General features: G+C 61.6%; 2 protein-coding genes across 8 annotated transcripts; one reads left to right on the top strand and one right to left on the bottom strand.

The window, feature by feature from the left end:
* Positions 1 to 1,524: 1,524 nt before the first annotated feature.
* ARFIP2 (ADP ribosylation factor interacting protein 2) lies at positions 1,525 to 22,301 on the bottom strand. 6 transcript variants are annotated; one of them, XM_043526017.1, is made up of 10 exons: positions 22,102 to 22,239; positions 18,124 to 18,231; positions 15,254 to 15,362; positions 14,588 to 14,644; positions 8,634 to 8,729; positions 6,538 to 6,653; positions 5,526 to 5,747; positions 4,844 to 5,001; positions 4,538 to 4,712; positions 1,525 to 2,921 (listed from the first exon to the last, which is right to left on the bottom strand). In XM_043526017.1, exons 2-10 carry the CDS (start codon positions 18,220 to 18,222, stop codon positions 2,766 to 2,768), a joined length of 1,188 nt encoding a protein of 395 aa, XP_043381952.1. In that variant the 5' UTR covers positions 18,223 to 18,231; positions 22,102 to 22,239; the 3' UTR covers positions 1,525 to 2,765. The 6 variants fall into 6 exon arrangements, with proteins under 6 accessions (XP_043381952.1, XP_037761725.1, XP_037762044.1 ...); XM_037905797.2 differs by lacking the exon at positions 8,634 to 8,729; XM_037906116.2 differs by lacking the exons at positions 8,634 to 8,729; positions 14,588 to 14,644.
* On the top strand, positions 22,258 to 26,176 carry TIMM10B (translocase of inner mitochondrial membrane 10B). 2 transcript variants are annotated; one of them, XM_037905637.2, is made up of 3 exons: positions 22,258 to 22,423; positions 24,176 to 24,271; positions 24,547 to 26,176. In XM_037905637.2, the coding sequence occupies exons 1-3, from the start codon at positions 22,391 to 22,393 to the stop codon at positions 24,820 to 24,822; spliced, it is 405 nt and encodes a 134-aa protein (XP_037761565.1). In that variant the 5' UTR covers positions 22,258 to 22,390; the 3' UTR covers positions 24,823 to 26,176. The 2 variants fall into 2 exon arrangements, with proteins under 2 accessions (XP_037761565.1, XP_037761637.1); XM_037905709.2 differs by having other exon boundaries at positions 22,305 to 22,423; positions 24,205 to 24,271.
* Positions 26,177 to 27,005: the final 829 nt, after the last annotated feature.

Here is a 27,005-nt window from a genome sequence, read left to right as displayed (position 1 = left end):
TCTGGCCCAGGGCGGTGCTAGGCTCAGCTGCAGCATGGCTGGGAGAGCTCAGCCATGACCCCAGTCCTTTCCCAGGGCACAGTGCCCAGCCTGGATGGGGCAGCTGAGTGTAACGAACCCCCCAGAGGGACAGCCCCACCCCAGCATATGAGCCCCCTTCTCCTTGCAGGGGGTAGAGCTGCCCCACCAAGGCACTACTCCTGAGCTGCCTCCAGGGGCTCCTGCCTGAGCCCAGGCTGGCAAGGCCCTGGTGCGACGTTATTGGCAGAATCTGTAACCGTGTAGATCACTGTTGCAACCACTGTTGTCGTGTGAGGTGTCTATGGGAAGGTTATGATCTGCTGGTTATAATTATGCTATGTGTACATGTGTATCAGTTTTGTAGTTGAAGTTATGAATATTGGCTCTACACTGTCTGTATTTCAAACTTATGCTACGCTTCTGGGGGACACCCCAGACAAGTTGGTGTCAACTCTGCCTAGCCTGCTTAATGGCCCATTAAGGGCCATCAGCTACACAACTGACTCATTGAGAGAAGGCAGACACACCTTGTGACTCAGCAAGGTGTGCAGGGCCCTGCCTATGGTCAGAACTCTGAGGTGTTTCCAGGCCATGTGCTGGATAGCGTGTCCTTGGGACAAAGAAAGCGAAGACCACATGGCAAGAGACTATAAAAGGGTGATGCCTCATCTCCATCTTGTCTTCAGTCCTGCTTCTTGCCTCTGGAGGGACTTTGCTACAAACCGAAGCTTTGAACCAAGGACTGAAAGACCCATCCCAGCTGGGGATGTTCTCCAGAGACTTGATTTGAACCTGCAGCTTATTCCATCACTACTGCAAGCCTGAACCAAGAACTTCGCTGTTACTGTCTGTCATTGACTCCATTTCACCCATTCTAGCTCTCATCTCTATCTTTTTCCTTTTATGATTAAACCTTTAGATTTTAGATTCGAAAGGATTGGCAACAGCGTGATTTGTGGGTAAGATCTGAGTTGTATATTGACCTGGGTCTGGGGCTTGGTCCTTTGGGATCGAGAGAACCTTTTTTCTTTCACTGGGGTATTGGTTTTCATAACCATTCGTCCCCATAACAAGTGGCCCTGGTGGTGATACTGGGAAACTGGAGTGTCTAAGGGAATGGCTTGTGTGACTTACGTCTGACTTATGGGCAAAACCAAAGTCTTCTCTGTCTGGCTGGTTGGGTTTGCCTTGGTGTACAAAGGAACCCCAGCCGTGGGCTGTAGCTGCCCTGCTTTGAGCAGTTTGCCCTGAATTGGCACTCTTAGTTGGGTCCCACCAAAGCTAGCATTGTTACACCTGGGCAGAGCCTTTGGCAGCTCCTGGGTGAGGGAGGGAGCCCCTGACAGTCAGGGAGCACCTGCCACAGCCCCCATGAGGGGACCAAAGCACTGGGAGGACATCCCCTCCCCTCTGCCCAGCATCCCCCAGCGTGTGCCCCGTCCGATCCTCAGCCCAGCCCAATGCCCAGCAGGGCTCCAGCTCCCAGCCCCAGCACACACAGGGTGACTTCGTACCCTTTTATTCGGGAATCTTCACAGACGTTGGGGGGGTTGGGGTAGAACCAGGGATTAAATTAGCAAAAAAACCCAAACCACTTCTCCCCTGGCAGAGGAGAAAGGGCCGCAGCGCCCCCCTGGCCTGGTGGCAGAGGGGCCCCGGCGTGGACAGCACACAACAGACCTGGCTACCTTCCCGCACACACGCATGCTGGAGGAGCAGGAGGAGCCCAGTGCTGCTGGAGTGGCCAGCATTGGCCACAGGAGGCTGGCTCTGTGCAAATGGAAAGGCTGCAGCCAGCAGGAGTGTGCCAAGCCCAATCTGTCCTCCTGCCCCACAGTGGGGGAGGGGGCTAGAGCCCAGGGGCAGGGCAGCCCCCAGCCCCCCGCTGCCCCAGTGCAGGGGAAGAAGGGGCTGTAGTGTGTGTGTCCGAGGGGGGAGGAAGTAATGAAAGCAGCTGATTCCCCCCCCTCCGGAAATGCCAGAGACCAACTACACAAGGGGAGGGAAGGATTGGCCCCAGGTCACAAGCCAGAGCTGGGATAGAACCCAGGAGTCCTGGCTCCCAGCCCCTCTGCACCCTTCCCCCTGAGAACACTGAGGCCTGGGGGCTGCACCCCCGTGCTGTAAGGAGTGAGGCCCCTGGGGCAGGACAGGAGACACTAGCCCATCCTGCTCCCCAGAAGGCCTTGAAGTGGGAAGGGAAACGCTGCCCCTCCCAAGAGGGCTGGGGGTGGGACAGCACAGACTCCCCCCGCCCCTGCAAGGAGTGAGGCCCATTGGGGGTCTGGGGGACGGGACACACTGGCCCCCCCAGGAGTGAGGCCCGTTGGGGGGCTGGGGGACAGGACACGTTGGCCCCCCGCAAGGAATGAGGCCTGTTGTTGGGGACAGGACACACCGGCCTCCCCGGAGTGTGGCTGGGGGATGATGAGTGACCCCTGTTGCCCTGCAGCTGCATTGGGTGAGGGGTCACTGAAGCACTGCACCCCTATGAGCAGCCCAGGCTGGGCACACCGAACTCGCAGGGCAGAGGTGCAGATGGGGGAGCCCTGCCACAGCTCAGGGCACCTCTCCTCCCCCACCTGGGCACAGAGCCCAGGGCCGCCCGAGGCAGAGAGACCCCATTTACCCAGCCGGGGTCCAGGCCTTGGGGCTTCCGTGGGGGTCCTGTCTCACTAGCCCCAGCCGGGCCCCCCTCGCCCACACGCGCCTGGCCCCGGGCCAGAGCTCAGAGTTCAGGCCGCTCACTGCTCCTCCAGCCACGAGGGCTTCTCGGCGCCCGGCGTCTTGAGCTTGATGTTGAACTGCCGCAGGGTCTGCACCAGCTGCTGCTGGTTGCCGGCGAAGTAGGCGGAGACAGCGTTGTGGAAGAGCAGCAGCTGCTTGTGCATCACCTTGATCTGGGGGAGAGGGGGGAGCAAGAGATCAATCCCAGGACAGCCCGCCCCCCACACCCACCGAGCCCGCCCCTGGCCCCACCGCCCAACACCCCCGGAGCCCATCCCCTGGCCCAACACGCCCCCAAGCCCACGCCCCAGCAACCCAGCCTGACCCTGCCCACCAATCCCAACACCCCCAAGCCCCACCCCTGGCCCCGCCCCCACTACACCCCCAGCCCAACACCCTCCCAGCCCTGCCCCTGGCCCCACCCCCCACAACACCCTCCCGGCCCCACCCCCCACAACACCCTCCCAGCCCTGCCCCTGGCCCCGCCCCCAACACTCCCCAAGTCCACCCCCCAGAAGCCCAGCCTGGCCCTGCCCCCCAACACTTCAAAGGGGTTACCAACACCCCTGACCGAGCCCCCCAGCCTGGCGCTGCCCCGCCACGGGGAGAGATGTGACGAAGTGGGAACGTTCTTAATGTTCTCTCTGAATACTGTGTGGGTGCCACAGTTTCCCCTAGGCATTTCTTAAGTCTCTAGCTGGTGGGATAAGAGGGTGCAATTGTTGCAGAGCCCTAGAGGGCCAGTGGGATGGTGTCTGCACAGAGAATGGCCGATGCCCTGTCTCCTGGCCACTGATGGCCTGGGCCCCTCCTCCACAGAAGTGCTAACTGAAGGGGTTGGAGAGCAAAGGGATCAGGTGGCCTCCTGACCCAGGGAAAGAGAAAAAGGCCAGAGGAGGGGCTGGAGAGTTTCAGTTTGGAGCTGGCTGGGGAAATGGATGGAGGCCTGGATGGGGCTCTAGCCTCCCTCACCTCAAGATGGACTTGATTCAGGGGTCCTGTTTCCTGTACCTACAAGCTCTGTTTTGGACTGTGTTCCTGTAACGATGCTGGTTCTGGTGGGACCCAACTGAGAGTGCCAACACCCTGTCTCCTGGCCACTGATGGCCTGGGCCCCTCCCCTGCAAAGGTGCCGACTGAAGGTGTTGAAGAACAAAGAACAAAGAGATCAGGTGGCCTCCTGGCCTGGGAGAGAGACAAAGGCCAGAGGAGGGGCTGGAGAGTTTCAGTTTGGAGCTGGCTGGGGAAATGGAGGGAGGCCCAGATGGGGCTCTGGCCTCCCTGCCCCCCAAGACAGACCTGACTGAGGGGTCTGTTTTACTGGCTGGCTGAGAGTCCCGTCTGACTGCGGAGTTGGGGGGCAGGACCCTCTGGCTTCCCCAGGACCCCACCCGAGTGGACTCGCTGGGGGAAGCACACGGAGGGGCAGAGGAGGCTGAATGCTCCGAGGTCAGACACAGGAAGATGGAAGCTGTGTGAGCTGTTTGCCCTGGGGACAGGCTGCTCTCAGAGAGGAGACTTCCCCAGAGTCCTGCCCGGCTCCGTAGGGAGCAGTTCCAGAGCATTGTCTGGGGACCCTGTGACAAGAGGGGGTCGGGGTCACCAACACCCCTGCACCGGTGACCCAGGGAGCCGTTGGCAGTGGGGCTCACGGTGGGGCAGGCAGCCCAGCACTGAGGAGGGTGGAGTGGCTCTGGAGGTACTGGCCCAGCTCCTGGTGCAGGGAGGCCGGCCCAGCCCGTGGCCCCGGGAGCATGTGCAGCAGCCCCGGCCGGGCCCCGCCTCTCACCTTGTTCTCCTCCAGGAACTTGAGCTTGATGGCCACGTCGGCCCGCAGCTTCTCGTACTTCTCCTTGTGGCTCTGGAAGTGGCTCTGGGCGGCGTCGAGGCGGCACAGGGTGCTAGTGTCCCGTGGGCCCATGCTCAGCTCCTCCAGGTCTGTGCGGTAGGCGTCGTACTCCAGCCTGCACGGAGGTGGGGTCAGAGCCACGCTGCCCCCAGGGGCCCTCTACTGAGCACGGGGAACTGTAACCCATCGCTCCCCCTGCTGTGCCGGCCCCCAGCACCCCCCGGACCGGGCCCCTCACCCACTCACCTGGCCGTCTCGTACTGCTTAACAGTCATGAGCGTGTCCTCCATAGTCTTGTTCACCAGAGTGTTGATGCTGGAGACGAAGAAGTTGACGGCCCCGAGCAGGGTCTCTCCATTCTTACACAACAGCTTTTGCGTCTCTGCGTTACAGCCAAACTCCTCCTGGGGTGGGGACGGGGCAGGTCAGGGCCCCCAGGATCCTGGAAGCCTGCCTGCACCCCATGAAAGAGCCCATCCCTCCCGTGCCACGTTCTGGGCTGGGAGCCTGGGGCACTTCCCTGGCCCATTGACTGCACTGCCACAACCTCCACTGCACAAACCCCTCCGCCCCCCGTGCGGCAGGGCAGGGCTATCAGCCCCCTGTTCGCACGGAAGGGGAAGCTCAGGGCCCAGCCCAAGGTCACAGGCCGTGACAGTGGTGCCAGGTGCCAGCCGGCCCCGCCTTGCCCCGGGCCCCGCCCCAACAAGCTGGCCCCAGCCAGCCGGCCCCGCCTTGCCCCAGCCAGCCGGCCCCGCCTCGCCCCAGGCTCCATCCCGCACCGCCAGAGCCAGCCAGCCCTCGCCCCGGGCCCCGCCCCAACAAGCTGGCCCTCGCCCCGGGTCCCGCCTTGCCCCAGCCAGCCGGCCCTCGCCCGGGCCCCATCCCGCCCCGCCAGAGCCAGCCAGCCCTCGCCCTGGGCTCGTACCTGCAGCTCGGGGGATTTCTGGCTCAGGTCGGAGAAGGCGTCGCCCAGGGCGTGCTGGGTCTGCACCAGGCTGTAAAAGTGGTGGGTCAGCGCCCGCGCCAGCTGCAGCACGCACTCGTACTTGCGCTTCGTGTCACGTAGCAGCTCGATCTGTGTCTCCAGCTCCAGGTCCACAGTGCGCGAGCCCCGGCCGAAGCGCTCTGAGATCAGCTGCTTGGTGCACTGTGGGAGGGCCACGGGTCAAGGGGGCCCGGCTCCGGGGACAAGAGCTCCCCCGGGCCCCGGGGGGTGGGTCCACAAGGGGCAGCTCCAACAAGCCCCCACTGAATATTTAGGAGGGAAGTTCATGCAGTTTGTACTCCAGCCCCCTCCCTGGCCCCATGGGACAGCCAGTCATAAAATCATAAAATATCAGGGTTGGAAGGGACCTCAGGAGGTCATCTAGTCCAACCCCCTGCTCAAAGCAGGACCGATCCCCAATTAAATCATCCCAGCCAGGGCTTTGTCAAGCCTGACCTTAAAAACTTCTAAGGAAGGAGAGTCCACCACCTCCCTAGGTAACCCATTCCAGTGCTTCACCACCCTCCTAGTGAAACAGTGTTTCCTAATATCCAACCTAAACCTCCCCCACTGCAACTTGAGACCATTACTCCTCGTTCTGTCGTCAGCTACCACTGAGAACAGTCTAGAGCCATCCTCTTTGGAACCCCCTTTCAGGTAGTTGAAAGCAGCTATGAAATCCACCCTCACTCCTCTCTTCTGCAGACTAAATAGCCCCAGTTCTCTCAGCTTCTCCCCACAGCCAGTCCCAGCCTCATGGGCAGCCCAATCGCAGACACCCCTGCCCCTGCTTCAAGGGACAGCCAGCCTCTCTCCTGCCCCAAGCAGCCCATTCCCCCTCCCAGCTGCCCCATGGGAGAGTGGGTCCCTCCCCCCCAGGCAGCGCAGCCCCTCCCCCAACAGGACTGCCCATTCCCTCCCCCACCCTCATGGCCCAAGACAAGAGACTCACCTTGTATGTGTTGATGCCCCATTTCTTGACAATATCAAACTTCTCCACAGCGATGCCCCGGGCGGCCTCGTCTCCCGTCGCCAAGGAGCTGGGGTGGGGTGGGTGCAGCCCGGAGCCTGGAACACATGGAGCCCAGGACAGGGCAGTGAGACCCCCCTGCACCGAGACCTTGATTCAGCCCCATGGCTAGGATGTGGGGTAGCAACTCCTCCAAGGCCTAGTCACTGTGCCTGGGGGCAGCTGCCGGGCACTGCCCAGCTCTGGAGGCCCCCTCCCAGCCCCTGAGACCCACTTCCCACGGCTAGGCTGAGCTTCCCGGCACACTGGCCCCCTCAGCAGCACAGGGAAGGCAGTGCTGGTGCCCCACCAGCAGGAGGGCTGGGGTCCCAGTGCCACCAACTCTCCTGGGTTTGTCTCCAGCCAAATGATGCTAGGTTTGCCTAAAGCCCCAGCTCCCGGAGGCAGGGGATTTGGGAACCGTGCTGTCGGGCAAAACCACTTTGTGACGAAGTGGGAATGTTCTTAATGTTTTCTCTGAATAGTGGGTGGGTGCCTCAGTTTCCCCTAGACAGTTCTGAAGTATCTAGCTGGTGGGATAAGGGGGGTGATTGTTGCAGAGCCCTAGAGGGCCAGTGTGATGCCGTCTGCACAGAGAATGGCCGACACCCTGTCTCCTGGCCACTGATGGCCTGGGCCCCTCCTCTGAAAGGTGCCTACTGAAGGGGATGGAGAACAAAGGGATCAGGTGGCCTCCTGGCCCGGGAGAGAGACAAAGGCCAGAGGAGGGGCGGGAGCATTTCAGTTTGGAGCTGGCTGGGGAAATGGAGGGAGGCCCAGATGGGGCTCTGGCCTCCCTACCCCCCAAGATGGACCCGGCTGAGGGGTCCTGGTCTCTGCACCTACAAGCTCTGTTTTAGACCATGTGCCTGTTGCCTAATAAACCTTCTGTGTTCCCTGCGGCTGAGAGTCACGTCTGACTGCGGAGTTGGGGTGCAGGACCCTCTGGCCCCCCCAGTACCCCGCCTGGGCGGACTTGCTGGGGGAAGCGCACGGAGGGGCAGAGGAGGCTGAATGCTCCGAGGTCAGACCCAGGAAGGTGGAAGCTGTGTGAGCTGTGTGTCCTGCAGACAGTCTGCTCCCAGAGAGGAGACTTCCCCAGAGTCCTGCCTGGCTTCGTAGGGAGCAGTTCCAGAGCATCGCCCGGGGACTTCATGACACACTTCACAGTCCACTGGCTGGGAAGGAAAGCTCCAAACAGTGACCCACTGGGTGCCCATAGGGCTCCCCCGGCAGCAGTGCACCCCACCATGTCAGCCCCGGCCTCAGAGCACACCCATCCCCGCTGCACCTGATGGCCTCAGCGTGCACGCACACAGGTTATTCAAGTGGCCCCAGGGCGAGTCCCCTTTCCCAGGTGGCCCCAGTGCACGCATGCCCCCCTCCCCCCGCCACAGCCCCACTGGCCCAGGTGCACGTACACCCGTCCCCCATCCTCCCCGGTGCACTTACACACTTCCCCCTTCCCCCCGGGTGGCAGCCCCGCTGGCCCAGGTGCACGTATGCCCCTCCCCGACGCACGTACACACCCCCTTGTGGTAGCCCCACTGGCCTCAGCGCACGCGCACACACACACCCCGGGCGACCCCACTGGCCCCGATGCACTTGTTATTTCGTTGTCCCATGGTTTCCGAGCCAGCTGGCACTGCGAGCCCTCTCTGGGTGGGTGCTACCAAGCTCGCCCTCTCAGCCATGCAGGGGTGGCCCCAGCAGATGAGCAGTGGCAGGGCCCGGACAACAGCAGCGGGGGCTCGGCAGGGGCCAGCATCACTCAGGGGTGATAGTCACCAGGCCACGGTGCCCCTGCAGCCTCATGAGGCAGTGGTACCCTTGCCTGGGCCCCTCCAGGCTGCCCTGCAATGCCAGCAAGAGCGGGGGGCCTCAACCCTACACCACAGCAGGGCAGGGGCAGCTCCCCAGGGCAGTCACTGGGGCTAATCCTTTGGGAGAGGACTGATTCCCCTGCAGATACTGGAAGGCACTTTCTGGCCTGGGGCAGGAGAGGGGGCAGGGAGTCCATGAGGCGTCAAGGAGGGGACCTGCTGATGCATCTGCCTGGCTGGCAATCCGGCTGGCAGCAGATTCACTGGGTGAGATGGATGGTCCGCGGGAGGAAAGAGAAGTGACAAAGGAGCCTGGAAAGGTAGGGGATGGGCCAGGCAGGGCAGTGCCAAATGAGGAGCAGTATGACTGCTCAGAGCTCAAGTATGAAACTGCAGAAAAACCTGAGACTCTCTGGATTAAGTTTAGAAGTGTGAGCAACAAGGGTGATGTCGTGGTGGGAGTCTACTATAGACCACCGGACCAGCGGGATGAGGTGGACGAGGCATTCTTCCGGCAACTCGCATAAGTTACTAGATCGCATGCCCTGGTTCTCATGGGAGACTTCAATCACCCTGATATCTGCTGGGAGAGCAATACAGCGGTGCACAGACAATCCAGGAAGTTTTTGGAAAGGGTAGGGGACAATTTCCTGCTGCAAGTGCTGGAGGAACCAACTAGGGGCAGAGCTCTTCTTGACCTGCTGCTCACAAACCGGGAAGAATTCGTAGGGGAAGCTAAAGTGGATGGGAACCTAGGAGGCAGTGACCATGAGATCGTCAAGTTCAAGATCCTGACACAAGGAAGAAAGGAGAGCAGCAGAATACAGACCCTAGACAAATTGGAGGATTGGGCCAAAAGAAATCTGATGAGGTTCAATAAGGATAAGTGCAGGGTCCTGCACTTAGGATGGAAGAATCCAATGCACCGCTACAGACTAGGGACCGAATGGCTAGGCAGCAGTTCTGCGGAAAAGGACCTAGGGGTGACAGTGGACGAGAAGCTGGATATGAGTCAGCAGTGTGCCCTTGTTGCCAAGAAGGCCAATGGCATTTTGGGATGTATAAGTAGGGGCATAGCGAGCAGATCGAGGGACGTGATCGTTCCCCTCTATTCGACACTGGTGAGGCCTCATCTGGAGTACTGTGTCCAGTTTTGGGCCCCACACTACAAGAAGGATGTGGATAAATTGGAAAGAGTCCAGCGAAGGGCAACAAAAATGATTAGGGGTCTAGAGCACATGACTTATGAGGAGAGGCTGAGGGAGCTGGGATTGTTTAGTCTGCAGAAGAGAAGAATGAGGGGGGATTTGATAGCTGCTTTCAACTACCTGAAAGGGGGTTCCAAAGAGGATGGCTCTAGACTGTTCTCAATGGTAGCAGATGACAGAACGAGGAGTAATGGTCTCAAGTTGCAATGGGGGAGGTTTAGATTGGATATTAGGAAAAACTTTTTCACTAAGAGGGTGGTGAAACACTGGAATGCGTTACCTAGGGAGGTGGTAGAATCTCCTTCCTTAGAGGTTTTTAAGGTCAGGCTTGACAAAGCCCTGGCTGGGATGATTTAACTGGGACTTGGTCCTGCTTTGAGCAGGGGGTTGGACTAGATGACCTTCTGGGGTCCCTTCCAACCCTGATATTCTATGATTCTATGATTCTATGATTTCAGAAAAGCAGACTTTGACGCCCTCAGGGAACTGATGGGCAAGATCCCCTGGGAGAATAACATGAGGGGGAAAGGAGTCCAGGAGAGCTGGCTGTATTTTAAAGAATCCTTATTGAGGTTACAGGGACAAACCATCCCGATGTGTAGAAAGAATAGTAAATATGGCAGGCGACCAGCTTGGCTTAACAGTGAAATCCTTGCTGATCTTAAATACAAAAAAGAAGCTTACAAGAAGTGGAAGAGTGGACAAATGACCAGGGAAGAGTATAAAAATATTGCTTGGGGATGCAGGAGTGAAATCAGGAAGGCCAAATCACACCTGGAGTTGCAGCTAGCAAGAGATGTTAAGAGTAACAAGAAGGGTTTCTTCAGGTATGTTAGCAACAAGAAGAAAGTCAAGGAAAGTGTGGGCCCCCTTACTGAATGAGGGAGGCAACCTAGTGACAGAGGATGTGGAAAAAGCTAATGTATTCAATGCTTTTTTTGCCTCTGTATTCACGAACAAGGTCAGCTCCCAGACTGCTGCACTGGGCAGCACAGCATGGGGACGGGGTGGCCAGCCCTCAGTGAAGAAAGAAGTGGTTCGGGACTATTTAGAAAAGCTGGACGTACACAAGTCCATGGGGCCGGATACGTTGCATCCGAGAGTGTTAAAGGAGTTGGCGGATGCGATTGCAGAGCCATTGGCCATTATCTTTGAAAACTCATGGCAATCGGGGGAAGTCCCGGATGACTGGAAAAAGGCTAATGTAGTGCCCATCTTTAAAAAAGGGAAGGAGGAGGATCCTGGGAACTACAGGCCTCAGTCAGCCTCACCTCAGTCCCTGGAAAAATCATGGAGCAGGTCCTCAAGGAATCAATTCTGAAGCACTTAGAGGAGAGGAAAGTGATCAGGAACAATCAGCATGGATTCACCAAGGGCAAGTCATGCCTGACTAATCTAATTGCCTTCTATGACGAGATAACTGGCTCTGTGGATGAAGGGAAAGCAGTGGACTTTAGCAGAGCTTCTGACACTGTCTCCCAGAGTATTCTTGCCAGCAAGTTAAAGAAGTATGGGCTGGATGAATGGACTATAAGGTGGACAGAAAGCTGGCTAGATTGTCAGGCTCAATGGGTAGTGATCAATGGCTCCATGTCTAGTTGGCAGCCGGTATCAAGTGGAGTGCCCCAAGGGTCGGTCCTGGGGCTGGTTTTGTTCAATCTCTTCATAAATGATCTGGAGGATGGTGTGGATTGCACCCTGAGCAAGTTTGCAGATGACACTAAACTGGGATGAGAGGTAGATACGCTGGAGGGTAGGGATAGGATACAGAGGGACCTAGACAAATTGGAGGATTGGGCCAAAAGAAATCTGATGAGGTTCAACAAGGACAAGTGCAGAGTCCTGCACTTAGGACGGAAGGATCCCATGCACCGCTACAGACTAGGGATCGAATGGCTCGGCAGCAGTTCTGCAGAAAAAGACCTAGGGGTGACAGTGGACGAGAAGCTGGATATGAGTCAACAGTGTGCCCTTGTTGCCAAGAAGGCCAATGGCATTTTGGGATGTATAAGTAGGGGCACTGCCAACAGATCGAGGGACGTGATCGTTCCCCTCTATTCGACACTGGTAAGGCCTCATCTGGAGTAGTGTGTCCAGTTTTGGGTCCCACACTATAAGAAGGATGTGGAAAAATTGGAAAGAGTCCAGCGGAGGGCAACAAAAATGATTAGGGGACTGGAACACATGACTTATGAGGAGAGGCTGAGGGAACTGGGGATGTTTAGTCTGCGGAAGAGAAGAATGAGGGTGGATTTGATAGCTGCTTTCAACTACCTGAAAGGGCGTTCCAAAGAGGATGGATCTAGACTGTTCTCAGTGGTAGCAGATGACAGAACAAGGAGTAATGGTCTCAAGTTGCAGTGGGGGAGATTTAGGTTGGATATTAGGGAAACCTTTTTCACTAGGAGGGTGGTGAAACACTGGAATGGGTTACCTAGGGAGGTGGTGGAATCTCCTTCCTTAGAAGTTTTTAAGGTCAGGCTTGACATCTTGGCTGGGATGATTTAGTTGGGGATTGGTCCTGCTTTGAGCAGGGGGTTGGACTAGATGACCTCCTGACGTCCCTTCCAACCCTGATAGTCTATGATTCTAGGTGCACAGGGATGGGCACAGGAAGGGAAATGGAGAGATGGAGTGAGGTGACAATTAGAAGGCAGGGCTGAGCCAGCTGTCTCCGACCTGGCAACTGTCCCAAGACAGGGCACCCCCTGGGCTCAGGGGTGCCCTGGGTAGCAGCACTGCACACAGGGACCAGACCCGGGCCCAGCTAGCCTCACATTCTGTAGGACCCATGCCTGAGGCAGCAGTGAGGAACCTGCCCCCAGAAGGTGTAGTCCAGGACAGAAATACTCAGAGACTGGCATAAACCCCGGGGCAGGTTTCGTATCCCTGCCAGAACTGTTCTTCCCTCTGATCGCTCTGGCTATTCACGTCCCCACAGAATGGCCAGGCCCTCCCTAAATCTTGCTAAGCCCTTGGCCTCAGTGACATCCTGTGGCAGAGAGTTCCACAGGCTAATTACACTGTGTGAGAAAGTCTCCCTTTTCGCACCTTTCCATGTCATGGACCGCCCCCCGTCCCTTTGCTGTGGGGCCGAACATAAGCCCCAATCTCCCTCCTCCTGCACAGCCCCAGGCAGAATTTATAAATTTCTCTCATTTTCACTCCAGGCCAAGAGAAGCCATGCAGTGACACACTTGGCCACTGACACACCTGGCTGTTAGCCACAGGCTACCTGCTGGGACTCTGCCAATGCAGCCTCTTCACCACCCTGTCTCTGACCCAAAGGGCTCCAAGGGTGAAGCCAGTGACTAAGCTAACTGGGTTGCAGGGGACCCCCCATGACTGGGCTGCCTCCCTCCACAGGGCAGGAGCCTCATGGGACAGGGCAGCCCTGACGCCCGTGCCACAGAACAGAGGCCAGGCTGGGGGATACAGCCGGGTCTTGGCTACCAGCATCTGGACATTGGCCCTGGTCGAGATCCCAGGTGTGACAGACGCCAGAACATGACCCGGCAGGTTCTTTCCCCCACCCCACGGGACCATGGTGGAGATGTGCGCGTTGGGGACATGCTGGCCTCTCCCTGCATGGGACTATGGAGAGGGTGGGATGCCAACCCCTCTCCCCATGGGACCATGGTGGGGCTCTGCCCCCAGGGCAGGACACTGGCATTATCTCACTTTCCAGGGTCTGGCTTTACCTTGCGTCACTAAGTTACTCTACCAGCCCGGGGACAGCACTCTCCCTCCTGTGCTGGCCGGTGGCCATAGCCATGCAGCCAGGCCTGCACTGGAACAAGGCAGGGTGTTCCCGATGAGCTAGTGCCCTGAGGGTGCCTTGCACACACACACACACACACACCCGCCCCCGCTGACGCCAGTACTCACATGCGCGAGGAGCACACAGCAGCACTCCCCTCCCGCCCGACTCCTCCAACGAGCCAGAGCAGCGATGCCCAGCCCCTGTTCCCAGCGCTAGACCCCACTGAGAAGGAGGTGGGAGTGGCCTGTGGGCCTCCGCCTTCGATCCTGACCCCGTGGAGTTCAGTGTCCAGCAGAGGCCAGGAAGCATTAGTGAGGGGAGACTCCAGCCAGGCCTCTCCATCAGTCAGTACAGGTGTGAAGCAGGTGGAGGGAGCAGATGGATTAGCAGTTCGATGTGACGAAATGGGACTGTTCTTAATCCCTCCTCTGAATACTGTAGGGGTGCCTCAGTTTCCCCTCGGCATTTCTTAAGTCTCTAGGTGGTGGGATAAGGGGGTGTAATTGTTGCAGAGCAAAGGGCCAGGGTACATAAATGGCCGACACACTGCCTCCTGGCAACTGATGGCCTGGGCCCTTCCCCCCGCAAGATGAGAGCTAAAGGGTTGGAGAACAAAGGAATCCGATGACAGGACAAAGCCCAGAGGAGGAGGGGCTGGAGGGGGAGTCAGTTTGGGGCTGGCTGGGGATGAGGAGTGAAGTGCAGACATGGTTGTCTGGCTCACTGCCCCCCAAAATAGACCCGGCTGAGGAGTCCTGTTCTCTGCACCTACAAGCTCTGGTTTAGACCATGTTCCTTCATCTAATAAACCCTCTGTTTTCCCGGCTGGCTAAGAGTCACGTCTGACTGCGAAGTTGGGGGGCAGGACCCTGCCTGGGCGGACTCGCTGTGGGAAGCGCAGGGAGGGGCAGAGGATGCTGAATGCTCCGAGGTCAGACTCGGAGAGGTGGAAGTCGGGTGAGTTTCTTGCCCTGGGGGCAGGCTGCTCACAAAGAGGAGACTTTACCAGAGTCCTGACTGGCTTCGTAGGGAGCCGTTCCAGAGCATCGCCCAGGGACTCCGTGACGCTCGGCAGCCCCCGTGTCCCCGCAGGGCCCAGCCAGCCCACGGGTCCTCTGATAGCCCCAGGCCAGGCTACCAGGAGGGCAGTCCCTGCACCAGCCAGTTAGTGAAGCCCCGAGGAGGTAAACGGGAGCCACCTTGTGCATGAAGGAGCCGCAGTCCCGGGAAGGAGGTGTTATACTGCACCGCAGGGCCTAGACAGAACCACACAACAGGGTCGGAGCGGGGCCCACACCCCAGGTGCCCCTACCCAGCAGGGCCTGGCCTCCCAGGCTGGGGCCCAATGTGCCAATCCAGATCCTCTGCCGCGGGAGCTGCCTGCTGGGCTCCTAGCTAGCCTCCCACCCGCCGGGGAGGGGCAGCAGCTCTGCTCCCGCTCCCCCAGCCAGCAGAGTCCTCAGGGCCAGGCAGGGCTTGGTGCTGGGTCTCAGCTGCTCTCTTCTCCTAGGTCACCCTGGGGGCGGGGCTGGGCTAGGGGCTCCCCAGTCTGGCTACCCTGGTCTCCACAGCCTGGCAGGGAAGCAGGCAACAGAATAGCTAAAGCTAGTGCCCCTCCTCTGCAATGCACTAGATGGCCAGTGGGGGCGCTGTGCCCCACAGCAGAGCTGTGTCTTCCTGTACACCGTTGCCCTCTAGAGCCCCTGGGGGCCCGCTACTGCCCCAGACTTTGGGGCAGCCCACCTCTCACTCTACAGAACGCTTTGCCTGACAGACTGCAGCCGGCAGCGCCCCTGCAGAGGCACCAGGCCCAGGGACACCCCAGAGGGGACCAGCAGGGGAAGACCCATCCCAGGGCCCCTTACCTTTGACAGTGCTGGTGGGGATAATCCCCTCGGCGGTGCCCCCGTAGCCCCCCGACACAATGCTGGTCTCGTTCAGGTTGGGCCCCGACACCATCACCTGCTGCAGGTCCTGAAACGGACAAGAGCAGAGTCCGCTCTGGGCTCAGACCGGCCCCTGGAATTGGGAGTCAGCCCCCAAGGGCAGCCTGGCCCTGCTGCACCCGGCCAACCTAGGAGGAAGGGGGGATCCCTGGTATGTCCGTTTCCCTCTGTACCTTCATGGCTAGCCAGGGTGCAACAGGGGTGGCACCTCGCTGTCTGGGGGGCATGACTGGCCATTGAAGAACTGGTTGAAACTGACCCAGATCAACAGAAGATCCAGAGACAAAACAGGTTTCAGTGTGGCAGCCGTGTTATTCTGTATCCGTAAAAAGAAAAGGAGGACTTGTGGCACCTTAGAGACTAACAAATTTATTTGAGCATAAGGTTTCGTGAGCTACGGCTCACTTCATCGGATGCCTCCCCTCCCCCAAACCACTTCCAGCAACCAGCACCTAACCCTCAGGGCAGTCACCCTGGGCGGGTGAACTCTCACCTGGGACTGACAGAGACAAGACGGGCGAGGTAAGACCGCTCATTGGGCCAACTTCTCACGGTGAGAGAGAAGCTTTCTCAGAGGATCCACAGAGCTCTTCTTGAGAGCCAGAATAGGTAACAGCTTTCATTGCCCTGGCTTAACCTTTGTCCTCTGTGCTAGCCAAGGGCACTCAGATTCTGTAGCCAGCGATTAACAAATGGTAACTTTGTTTTGCAAAGGCCTCACTGCAAAGACTCCCAGGGAGCACTGCACCCTGACAGGGCCAGTACCCACCAGGGCTGGGCTGGATTCACTGTAGGGAGCCATGGAGAAAGACGGGTTGCTGGTGCCGAAGGCCCAGCCTTGGAGGGAGCTCTGTGGGTCCTTAGAGCCCAACACACACTGCCTCCCTTCCCCCCAAAACACCCCCCCAGCCCGGCGTCACCCCTCCCCCCGCCACAGTCCCCCCTAGCCCGGCGCCTCCCCTCCCCCCGACACAGTCCCCCCTAGCCCGGCGCCTCCCCTCCCCCCCGACACAGTCCCCCCTAGCCCGGCGCCTCCCCTCCCCCCCGACACAGTCCCCCCTAGCCCGGCGCCTCCCCTCCCAACACAGCCCTCTATTCCAGCACCTCCCCTCTCCTCCACACATCCCTTCTAGCCCAGTGCCTTCCCATCTCCTAGCCCGGTGCCCCCTGTGACAAAGTGGGGTTTTCCTTTGCTATGTTGTACTCACTTATGTGAGTCTGTGACGAAGTGGGGTTTTATTCATCTTGTTAGGATGCACATGACTCTTACTGTCCTATACTTATACTGTGTGTGCCTCAGTTTCCCTGTTGTACTGCATCAATAATTCAGGAATTGCGGGTGTGATTTTGCTGAGGCCCTCAGGGCAGGTGAGGCTGCCCAGCTGTTTGCACCTGTGTGACCAGAGACCCAGAGGGGGGATCCGACCAGGTGACACCTTTTGCCCAGGAAGCGAGACAAAGAGACAGAGGAGAACAGGAGGGTGTCAGACTGGGTGGCTGGAGGCCTGCGTGGGGGGGCTGGACCGGGGAATCCAGGGTGTCTGGCCCAGGACTCCCAAGATGGACTGTGCTGAAAGTCACTGATTTCCGGGCTAACAAGTTCTGCCCTATGCTGTGTTCCTGTCGCCTAATAAACAGTCTGTGTTCCTGGCTGGCTGAGAGTCATGTCTGACTGCAGAGTTGGGGTGCAGGACCCTCTCGCTTCCCCAGGACCCCGCCTGGGCGGACTCGCTGTGGGAAGCACACAGTGTGGAAGGGGATGCTGAATGCTCCGAGGTCAGACCCAGGAAGGTGGAAGCTTCTCGCCCTGGAGACAGTCTGCTCCGAGAGAGAAGGCTCCCCCAGTATCCTGCCTGGCTTCGTAGGGAGCAGTTCCAGAGCATCGCCCTGGTGACTCCGTGACAGAGTTTTACTCTTTTGAATGAATACTACGTGTGCCTCAGTTTCCCTGTTTTCTGCACCAGTGTCGACGTGGTGGGGATAAGGGTGTGACTTTTGCTGAGATCCCGGGGCGGTGAGGCTTCTCCAGTTGCCTGCAGATAGCGATGGCCGATGCCCTTAGTAACCTGAGAACCAGGAGGGGGATGCAAGCAGGTGACACTTTGTCAGGGAAGGGAGACAAAGACCAGGAGGAGGAGCTACAAGGGTGTCAGAGGCCAGGTCGCTGGAAGCTGGGTGGTCTGCTGTGGGGGACTCGAAGATGGGGAGTCCAGGGCGTCTGGCCCAGGGTCCCCCCAAAATGGACTGTGCTGAAAGTCACTAATTTCTGTTCTAACAAGCTCTGCTCTACACTGTGTTCCTGTCTCCTAATAAATCTTCTGTTTTACTGGCTGGCTGAGAGTTACGTCTGACTGCGGAGTTGGGGTACAGGACCCTCTGGCTTCCCCGGGGTCCCGTCCAGGTGGACCCGCGAATGGGAAGTGCACGGTGTGAACAGGGGGCTGAATGTTCTGAGGTCAGACCAGGAAGGCCATAGCCGAAGAGGCTTCTTGCCCCAGACAGCCCCGAGGGGAGCCACACTACCCAGAGCCTTGGCTGACTTCATACCAAGCAGTCCCAGAGCATTGGACCTGTAACTCCATCACACCTCCCATCCCCCGACACGCCCCTCTAGCCCAGGGCCTCGCCTCCCCACACCCCTCTAGCTGGGGCCTCCCATCCCCCTGACATGCCCTTCTTGCCCAGTGCCTCCCTTTCCCCCAACACACCCATCTAGACCTGCGCCTCGCCGCCCCTCCCCACGACACACCCCTCTAGCCCGACATGCCCATCTCACCCAGCCCACATACCTGCTCCAGGCCATCGTCCTCCGGCAGGCTCCCTGTGTCCCCGGCTCCGTTGATGGGGATCTCCATGGTGGCAGCTTTGCTCATGAGCCCATCCGTCATGGTCAGGATCTGCAGGGACAGGGCAACGCTGAGGGGCCAGCAGGCTTGGTCCCAGCCTCGCTCTCTGCAGTCTGTTCCCCAGGCCCCGGCCCACCCGCCACCCCCAGCTCTCCGAGGAGCTCCTCTGGGACTCAGCCCCAATGGTCACCCGCAGAGACTGGCACACAGATTTACCCCCGCCCTCTGGGATCCCGGCCCCTGAGAACTGCCCGCAGCACCCTGGGCATCCTGTCTGCCCACAGGGGGTCTGGCCCTGCAAGCACACACAGAGAACTGGCCAGGGAAGAGTGCGAAGTTGCTTTAGGCGCAGGCAGGGGCAGCGACACCGCACCATGGGCCTCCAGGCGCTGCCCAGGTGTTCCAGCCCCCGCAGCTCCCCCACCCCGGGGCTGGCTGTTGCCCACCCCAGCTGAGGCTGCCTCGGGTGCTGAGGTGACAGAGCCAGCCCCCTGGGCACCCCCCAGGCCTCTGCCCCTGGTGAGAATGGCAGCAGTGCTGGCAGCTCGGCTGGCACTGCCAAGACAGCATGTCCTGGCTTCCAGAGATCACCAACTGCCCGCTGCCCACAGGTACCTTCATGGGTAAGCCAGATCGGTCCCTCCCCAGAGACTGTCCCCAGGAGCCGGGGCCATCGCTGCCTGCACCTGCCAGTCACGCCCGAGAACAATGGGCTCTGTGTGCATGGGCCCAGGAGCCTGCCACAGAGGCAGCAGCTGCCAGATCCCTGCCAAGACTCCAGGCAGGGGGCACCCCCACTCGGCCTCCCCTGCCTGGCGCGTGGGTGGGGGCCTACTCCTCCCAGCCCAGGACCACCCAGGGCTGTGCAGGTCCAGGGCCCAGCAACCCACACTCCTCTGCCACCTCCAGGGCCTGGACTCCCTCACCCCAGGCTCAAAGCAGCCCCCTGGGGCTGGGGCTCATGGAGCAGAAGAGACGGTAGGCCTTGCTGGCTAGAGGCAGCATTGCACTGTCGAGGACTGGGTTCAGGGACACACCCTGGGCTCCTAGCAGACGCAGCAGTGTGGCTGTGACTCACCCCAGAGGTGGCTGCCTTACCACCAGAGACAGCACAGCTCCCCTTGTCCCCAGCCTGTTCCTCAGGGTTGTGTCCTGCCCAAGCACTCGGCTCTCCACCCTCAAGAAACGATGGCTCACCCAGATCCACCTTCCTGGGGGGAGCTCACCTGAGAGTTGGCCTGAACACCCCCATCCCCAAAGGTCTCCCGTGTGTACCCCTTCCCTGATATAAAGCTGGGGCTCATCTTCCACAGAGATGCTGGGACCCGCCTGGCTCCTGCTCAGCTCCTGGGCCATGGCATCTGCTGGCAGTGAGTTCCACAGGCCCATTGTGCTCTGCGTTTAGAAGCGTTTCCTTGGCTCCCTGTCAGTTTCAGTGACTCTCCCTTGGTCTGGGAGCGGGGGTTGGGGTTGTGTGGAACAGGAGGCCCCCGATTTATCTACAGGGAGTAGCATCTGCTCCCCCACTTCATAGGCTGAGTGGCCCCTCCCCTTGGGGCAGCAACAGCTCACTCCCTGCCTCACATCATCTCCTGAGTTCTCCAACACCTGCAGCTCTACAAGGGGGACAGGCCTGCAGGCCGCCCCAGGACACACCTGGCTCTCGCAGCTGAGCAGCTCCTGGCCCAGTGCCCAGGGAGCAGGTGCCAACAGCCACGTCCCCAAGGCTCTGCAGCAGGAGCTACCTTCAGCCTGTGCCAGAGGTACTGCTTCATGGGGGGTGCTGCTTCACTCCATGCAATGGGCAGGGGTCATTCTGCAGCTGGCTCCTGCTTTCAGGGCAGCCCCTTCAGGAGAAATTAAGACACAACCGGACCCCTTGAGCCTGCCCTGCAGCCCAGCCCCACATGCCACAGAAAAGCCAAGCTAGAGGGACCCGCCCCAGCACTTTTGGGCCCCCACATGAGCACTTCACTCAGCTTGACAGAAACCTGGGCCCAGCTGGCCCCCACACCAGGCCGGGGGAGGGTGGGGGGGGGGGAGGAACAGCACCGAGCCTTTCTGCACAGAAGACCAGGGAACTACTAAATCTGGAGGTTACAGCCCTGCCTTACCCTGCCTCCCCAAGACCAGGCGGCATCAACCCCAGCTCCCAGCCCAGAGGCGGGCCGGCAGGCAGCAAGGGGGAGACACCTGGGCCGGGGGCAGCAGGCTCCAGCATAAGCCAGAGCCCAGCCCGCCCAGACCAGTCCGTGCACATTCCATAGCAGGCAGTGCCACTCCCCGCCCCACAGCTCCCGTTACCTTCCCAGGGCCCCCAGGCCTGGGACACCGCCCAGATTGGGAGGAATTAGGGCCCCCAGGACTGGGTTGGGGGGGGTCTAGCAATGGGAACCAGCCAACTCTCTCCCCCTCCCAAGAGCCCGGCAGCCAGCAGCACGGCAGGCATAGACCCGTGCCCAAGAAAGAGCCAGTGGGGCCTGCTCCCTGGGGGTATTTAGCCAGGCCCCGGGGACCAAAGCCGCTTGTTGTCTACCACAACCGCACCCGTGCCAGGGCGATGGACGGCTCCAAGCCGGGCCTCCAGAAAAACCCAATCCCCACCAGGGCGCTCCCCTGACCCCCATCCCAGAGCGCTGGGCAGGCAGCAGGGCTGAGCCATGCGCTGCCCATACAGGTACCCCCTGCTAATCCCAGAAGCGGGGTGAGGGACACTCAGCATAAGGGGACGCTAAACAAACGTGAGGCCCCCCCCCCAACACAGCCCGCGCGACCCCCCCAGCACGGCCCCCGCGACCCCCCCCTTCCCCGGCCCCCGCGACCCCCCCCTTCCCCGGCCCCCCCCAGCACGGCCCCCGCGACCCCCCCTTCCCCGGCCCCCCCCCAGCACGGCCCCCGCGACCCCCCCTTCCCCGGCCCCCCCCCCAGCACGGCCCCCGCGACCCCCCCTTCCCCGGCCCCCCCCCAGCACGGCCCCGGCGACCCCCTTCGCCGGCCCCCCCCCCAGCACGGCCCCGGAGACCCCCCCTTCCCCGGCCCCCCCCAGCACGGCCCCCGCGACCCCCCCCCCCAGCACGGCCCCCGCGACCCCCCCTTCCCCGGCCCCCCCCCCAGCACGGCGCCCGCGACACCCCCCTTCCCCGGCCCCCCCCAGCACGGCGCCCGCGACCCCCCCCTTCCCCGGCCCCCCCCCAGCACGGCCCCCGCGACCCCCCCCCTTCCCCGGCCCCCCCCCCAGCACGGCCCCCGCGACCCCCCCTTCCCCGGCACCCCCCCAGCACGGCCCCCGCGACCCCCCCCTTCCCCGGCCCCCCCCCCAGCACGGCCCCCGCGACCCCCTTCGCCGGCCCCCGCGACCCCCCCTTCCCCGGCCCCCCCCAGCACGGCCCCCGCGACCCCCCCTTCCCCGGCCCCCCCCAGCACGGCCCCCGCGACCCCCCCTTCCCCGGCCCCCCCCAGCACGGCGCCCGCGACCCCCCCCTTCCCCGGCCCCCCCCAGCACGGCCCCCGCGACCCCCCCTTCCCCGGCCCCCCCCCAGCACGGCGCCCGCGACACCCCCCTTCCCCGGCCCCCCCCAGCACGGCGCCCGCGACCCCCCCCTTCCCCGGCCCCCCCCAGCACGGCGCCCGCGACCCCCCCCTTCCCCGGCCCCCCCCCAGCACGGCCCCCGCGACCCCCCCTTCCCCCCCCCAGCACGGCCCCCGCGACCCCCCCCTTCCCCGGCCCCCCCCCAGCACGGCCCCCGCGACCCCCCCCTTCCCCGGCCCCCCCCCAGCACGGCCCCCGCGACCCCCCCCTTCCCCGGCCCCCCCCAGCACGGCGCCCGCGACCCCCCCCTTCCCCGGCCCCCCCCCAGCACGGCGCCCGCGACCCCCCCTTCCCCGGCCGCCCCCAGCACGGGCCCCGCGACCCCCCCCCACCTGCTCCGGCCGCTGACGGGTCCCCAGCGCGGGAGGCTCTGGGTCCGCTCGGGGGGACAGACCGGAAGCCGCGTCGGGAGCCGGGCAGCGCCGCGGGGGGGAACGGAAGTGACGGCATCACCAGAGAGGAGCGGAAGCCGCTGCAGGCAAGGAGGACGGAAGTGACACCTGACCCCGGAAACAGTTCTAACCACAGGACGGAAGTGACGTCTCAAACCAGGCCGCGTCTGGTGGAGAAGTGAGTCACGTGACCTCTGCAAAGCGCCGGCGCGGGTCACGTGCCCTGGGGATGGAGGCGCCGGGGGAGCAGCAGCTTCGCAGCGTGAGTGGGAGCGGGGGCGGGGCGCTGGGGGACAGTTGGGGGTTGGGGGGGGAGGCTCGGGAGGCGGGGGGAGGCTGGCTGGGGGAGGCGGCTCGGGGGAGGCGGGGGGAAGCTGATGGCGGGGGAGGCTCGGGGGAGGCTGGGGGACAGTTGGGGGTTGGGGGGGGAGGCTCGGGAGGCGGGGGGAGGCTGGCTGGGGGAGGCGGCTCGGGGGAGGCGGGGGGGAAGCTGATGGCGGGGGAGGCTCGGGGGAGACGTCGGGGGAGGCTGGGGGACAGTTGGAGGCTGGGGGAGGCGGCGGGGGAGGCTCGGGGTCGGCGGGGGAGGCTGGGGGACAGTTGGAGGCGGGGGGGGGGCTGGGCACTGAGCTGCTGGCCAAGGAGCTGGGGGCCCTCGCCCCGGGGGTGGGGGGCGCTTTGTGGGGCTTTTCTCACGCCCCCCTGTGCTGCTCCGACATGGCAGGCTGGACGGGCCGTTTCCCGGCCAGCGACTCCGGCTCCTGCAGGCAGGGCCGGGCCCGGTGTCACCCCACCCCCCACACCACCCCCAGGTGGCCTAACCTGCTCCAACCCTGCGGTGCTGGGGCCTCTGCAGCCTGCCCGGGCGACTTGTTCAAGCCTCCCACCCCACAGCCAGCTTGAACAAGCTGCCCTGGGGTGATTTAACCCTGATTCGCCCCCCCTGCGCCGGGCCCAGGATCCTGCCGCGGCCACGCACACAGACCGAGTCACTGCACTGCTTAGCGGGACCATATTTCCCAAAGGGAAAAAGGGACACCACAGCGGGCTGGCCCAAGCCGTTTGCCCAAGCCCTCGTCCCCCCAGGAGCCCAGAGTCGCTGGAACGCTGCCTTTCCGCCCTGCACAGGGCTGGCATCACCACTCCTGCCCCCCCCCCCCCCCATATTCCACCGCACCACTCTCTTTTGACAAAAGGGTATTTGTCCAGTTTGCTCTTGCTGATCAAGTCAGCAGCAAACAGGACAAATACCCACTTCTGCCAAAAAACGTCGGGACGGCCAGGACGGCTTAAAAAGGGGGCTGTCCAGGCCAAAACGGGAGGTATGGTCGCTGGGAGCTCATGTTCTGATCGTTATCCACCCGCCCAACCCCCAATCTCTTTCTGGGTTGCTGCTTCCCGGGGCCCAGTTCCCAGCCTGTCTGTGTGGCCGACATTTGCTGTTCCCAGATGCACACAGCCACGTTTAGCTGTGTTACAGCGTATTGCTTGCTGGCTAAGCTCCCAAGCGATGGAGCCCGCTCTGTATCAGGGACCTGTCTGCTGCATTGCTCACCACTCCCCCAGTCTTCGTTTTCCCTGCAAAGTTTATCTGTGACAATTTTGTTTTCTTCTAGGTGATTGGCACAGATGTTAAATAGTATAGGGTCAAGAACTGACCCGTGCAATTCCCTGCTGAGAACAGACCAGCTCAGTGACGAGTCCCCATTTACAATCATATTTCGAGACCTCTCGCTTAGCCAGTTTTTAATGCAGTCAGTACAGCGGCTGCCTCAGACCCCCTTAGCAAAGGAAACGGGTGTAAGCCCAGCCTCCCTGAGCGCACCGTAGCCACCCCGCGGGAGTGGGATCTGCTTTGTGCCAGCAGAGCTGGCTCTCCAGCCAGGCGGTGGGGTACCAGTGATGAGAGTCAGAACAGCAGCTCTGCCAAGGGTGAGGGATCTGTGGGGAGCCGGTGGCTGGGGCAGTGCCACAGAGTCAGGGTCTGACCCCCCCACTGCTGCTCTTGTTCCAGCTGCGGGATTTCCTTCTTGTCTACAACAGGATGACGGAGCTCTGCTTCCTGCGCTGCATCTCCAACCTGAACTACCGGGCGCTCACCAGGGAGGAGGTGAGCTCTGGACCCTGCCCGGGCACGGGGGCTGGGGGGGGCTCTTCTCGGAGCACAGCTGGCCTGCTCATTCCCTCCAGGCCGAGGAGCTGTCCATTCCTAGCTCTGCATCCCGTGGGTCAGAGCCGTGGGCTGTCCAGCTTCATGGGCACGGGTATTGAGGATGGCAGGGTGCCTTTGTGGAGGGGGCCAGGCAGTGGGAGCTGTGGGCAGGAATGGGAATCTGCTCCCCATGGAGCTGGGACCCTCATGACATCCGTGGTTTGTCCTTGCAGGAGGCCTGTCTAGATGGCTGTGCTGGGAAGCTCGTCCACTCCAACCACCGCCTGATGGGGGCCTACGTGCAGCTCATGCCCTCCATTGTGCAGCGCCGCATCTCGGACTATGAGGCCCCTGCAGCCCAGGCGGTGCCAGGCTCCAGCCCGACGCAGGTCCCTGGTGCTGCCGCTGCGGCCCTGCCAGCAGCAGTTGGCACGGAAACCCACCCTAGCCAGCGGGTGGCTGCCAGTCTCCCCACTGCCGCGGAGAGCGCTCCAGATGCCGTCAGCTAGTGCCCTACTGTCTCCCGACGTTGCCTGGTCCCCCATGGCTGCACCCTGGACTTGGGCCTGGGTGTGAAACAGTCTCTCTGGGGCACTGCAGCCGCACCCTGGGCTGGGCCTCCTCCCAGCACTGGATCCAGCCCAGATGGGCACTCCCTCCCTCTCCAGTCGGGACTGGGCTGATTAGTGTCAGCATCAGAGCTACCCGAGCTGCAGCCTGGGCCTCCTGACAGCAGAGCCACGCAAGCTCCAGCTGCGTTTGGGCCAGGCCAGCCTGTCTAACGTTGGGGCGCTGAGCAGCACGGGTGGGGCCTTCCAGCTGCTCGGGCCCATTGCCCTCTGGAGCAGCCTGTGGAGGGCTCATTAGTCACAGCAGCAGCTCTCGGCCAGGCTCTCTTGCCCCAGGGCAGGGTTTTCTCTCTGTCCCTGGAAGGCTATTTCCTATTACCACTAGATCAGTGTCCTCTTGATTCCCTGGGTGTGTGGGATGCCTGGGGCAGGGCCCAGCCTGCTCACCCCGCTGTTAGCCTCCTGCAGCAAGCACACAGCTGCTGGAAGGGCCTGGGAGCTCTCCCAGGCTGTCGTTTCTCCTCGCCCTGTCTCTGTCCATAGGGCCCTTGCATGGATCCAGGAGCCGGCAGAGACCAGCCCCAACCAGACCCTGATTGTACCCCATGGCTACTCGGTCTCTGCTCCATTTCGACACTGAGTCACTAGGGCAAGCCCTGCCCCCTTGCCCCGCTCCCCAGGGGCTGGGAGACAAGGGGGTTACTCTAAGGAGAGGAGCTCCACTGCAGGTTCCCGTACACCAGGCAAATGGAGCTTGTGTGGCCCCACAAGAGTGAGGGGCGTGTCTTGCACTCTTCCTGGGAAGGCCTCTGTCGGCCATCCCTGCGCCAGTCCCATGTGCCAATGCACGACGCTCCGAGGTTGAGCATGGGGCTGCGGCACTTGTCACGTTTTGACAGGCTCTGCCCTGCTTTTAAACAGTTGTCCTGGGAGTCATTCTTAATGCGCCAGGCCCCGCTCCGCCCCCAAGCAGGCCACGCAGCGGCAGCACCCACTGGACTGGGCCTGAGGCAGGCTCCTGCTCAGAGATCCCTCACGGCCTCAGGGAGCACAGCAAATGACAAGCCGGTTGGGTCGGAACAAGGGGTAGCGCCTGGGTGTGGTGTTAGGAAAGGTGGGAACCATGGCCTGAAGCACCCTGCTCTGCTGAGATCCAGCTTGTCTCTCACTGGATGGCTGCAGCACCTATCTCCGCTCTCTGTCCCTGGGAGGAAAGCCTCTGTCCCACTCCGGGGCGGCCGTGCCAAGTGGAGTGCACAGAGCTGTACACAGTTAATAAAGAGATTAACACAAAGCTCCCTCGTTTGTTTCAGGCTTCCTACACGGCCCTCAGCTCTTGCATCCCCCTGCCAGCTGGGCCTGAGCCTGCTGGGCAGAGGACTGGTTCACGCAGGTCCCAGCCCTGTCCCTGGACATTGCGCTGGGTCGGCTCCCCCTGCACCGCCCCCCCCCGGGTTCTGTGCTGGGTCTGCTCCCCCACTTCCTTCCCCCCGCCCCCCAGGAATGAGGAGGAGTCCTTGACAGTAACAGGGAACAAATGTGTGGAGGAGGGAGGGAAACACTTCTTAACTCAGTCACAATTGGCCTGTGGAACTCACTGCTACCAGGTCCCCCTGGGCCAGTAGCTGAGCAGGATCCCGGCATGTCTATAAAGCAGCTGGTTCTGGCTATGTCAGAGATGGTAGCTGGGTGGGCTGAACCTAGCTGGCAGTTCCAGTCAGATAACCAGTGTCCCAACACCCACAACGTGACCCCCATGTGGCACCGTTGCAGCTTTAGCACCCACTTCCCCTTCCCCCCAAAACCCCCGCAGCACGGCACTGGGGAGCAGTAGGTCTGGAGGCTGGGAGAAGGCGCAGGAGCAGCCCCTGAAACAGCCAGGCAGCTCAGTGATGAGGTGAGATGGGGCACTTTCGGGGCAAGGAGCCATGGGGGGGATATTCCGTGGGGGTCAGATGGGGCAGTTCAGAGGAGAAGGAGCCACGGGTGGGGCTGTTCTGTGGGGGGGTGAGATGGGGCAGTTGGGGGGGAGAGGAACCATTGTGTTGGTGAGATGGGGCAGTTTGGAGGGGGAAGGGACCATGTGGTGGGTGAGATGGAACTGTTGGCGGGGGGGCGGGGAA

The sequence above is a fragment of the Chelonia mydas genome, chromosome 1 (genome assembly GCF_015237465.2).
Source record: "Chelonia mydas isolate rCheMyd1 chromosome 1, rCheMyd1.pri.v2, whole genome shotgun sequence".
NCBI lineage: Eukaryota > Metazoa > Chordata > Testudines > Cheloniidae > Chelonia > Chelonia mydas.
Note: the sequence above shows the minus strand (reverse complement) of the source record. Positions and strands in the feature narration are given on the sequence as shown.

Excerpts from the sequence above, each read along its gene's own strand:
- TIMM10B (XM_037905637.2), top strand. The coding sequence starts at position 22,391 with ATGGAGGCGCCGGGGGAGCAGCAGCTTCGCAGC. Across the intron at positions 22,424-24,175 it reads GGGAGCAGCAGCTTCGCAGC|CTGCGGGATTTCCTTCTTGT; the intron begins GTGAGTGGGAGC and ends CTCTTGTTCCAG. Across the intron at positions 24,272-24,546 it reads GGGCGCTCACCAGGGAGGAG|GAGGCCTGTCTAGATGGCTG; the intron begins GTGAGCTCTGGA and ends TTGTCCTTGCAG.
- ARFIP2 (XM_043526017.1), bottom strand. The coding sequence starts at position 18,222 with ATGACGGATGGGCTCATGAGCAAAGCTGCCACCATGGAGATCCCCATC. Across the intron at positions 8,730-14,587 it reads GCGGCTCCTTCATGCACAAG|GCTCCTTTGTCACTTCTCTT; the intron begins GTGGCTCCCGTT and ends CTACCTTTCCAG. Across the intron at positions 2,922-4,537 it reads AGTTCCTGGAGGAGAACAAG|ATCAAGGTGATGCACAAGCA; the intron begins GTGAGAGGCGGG and ends CCTCTCCCCCAG.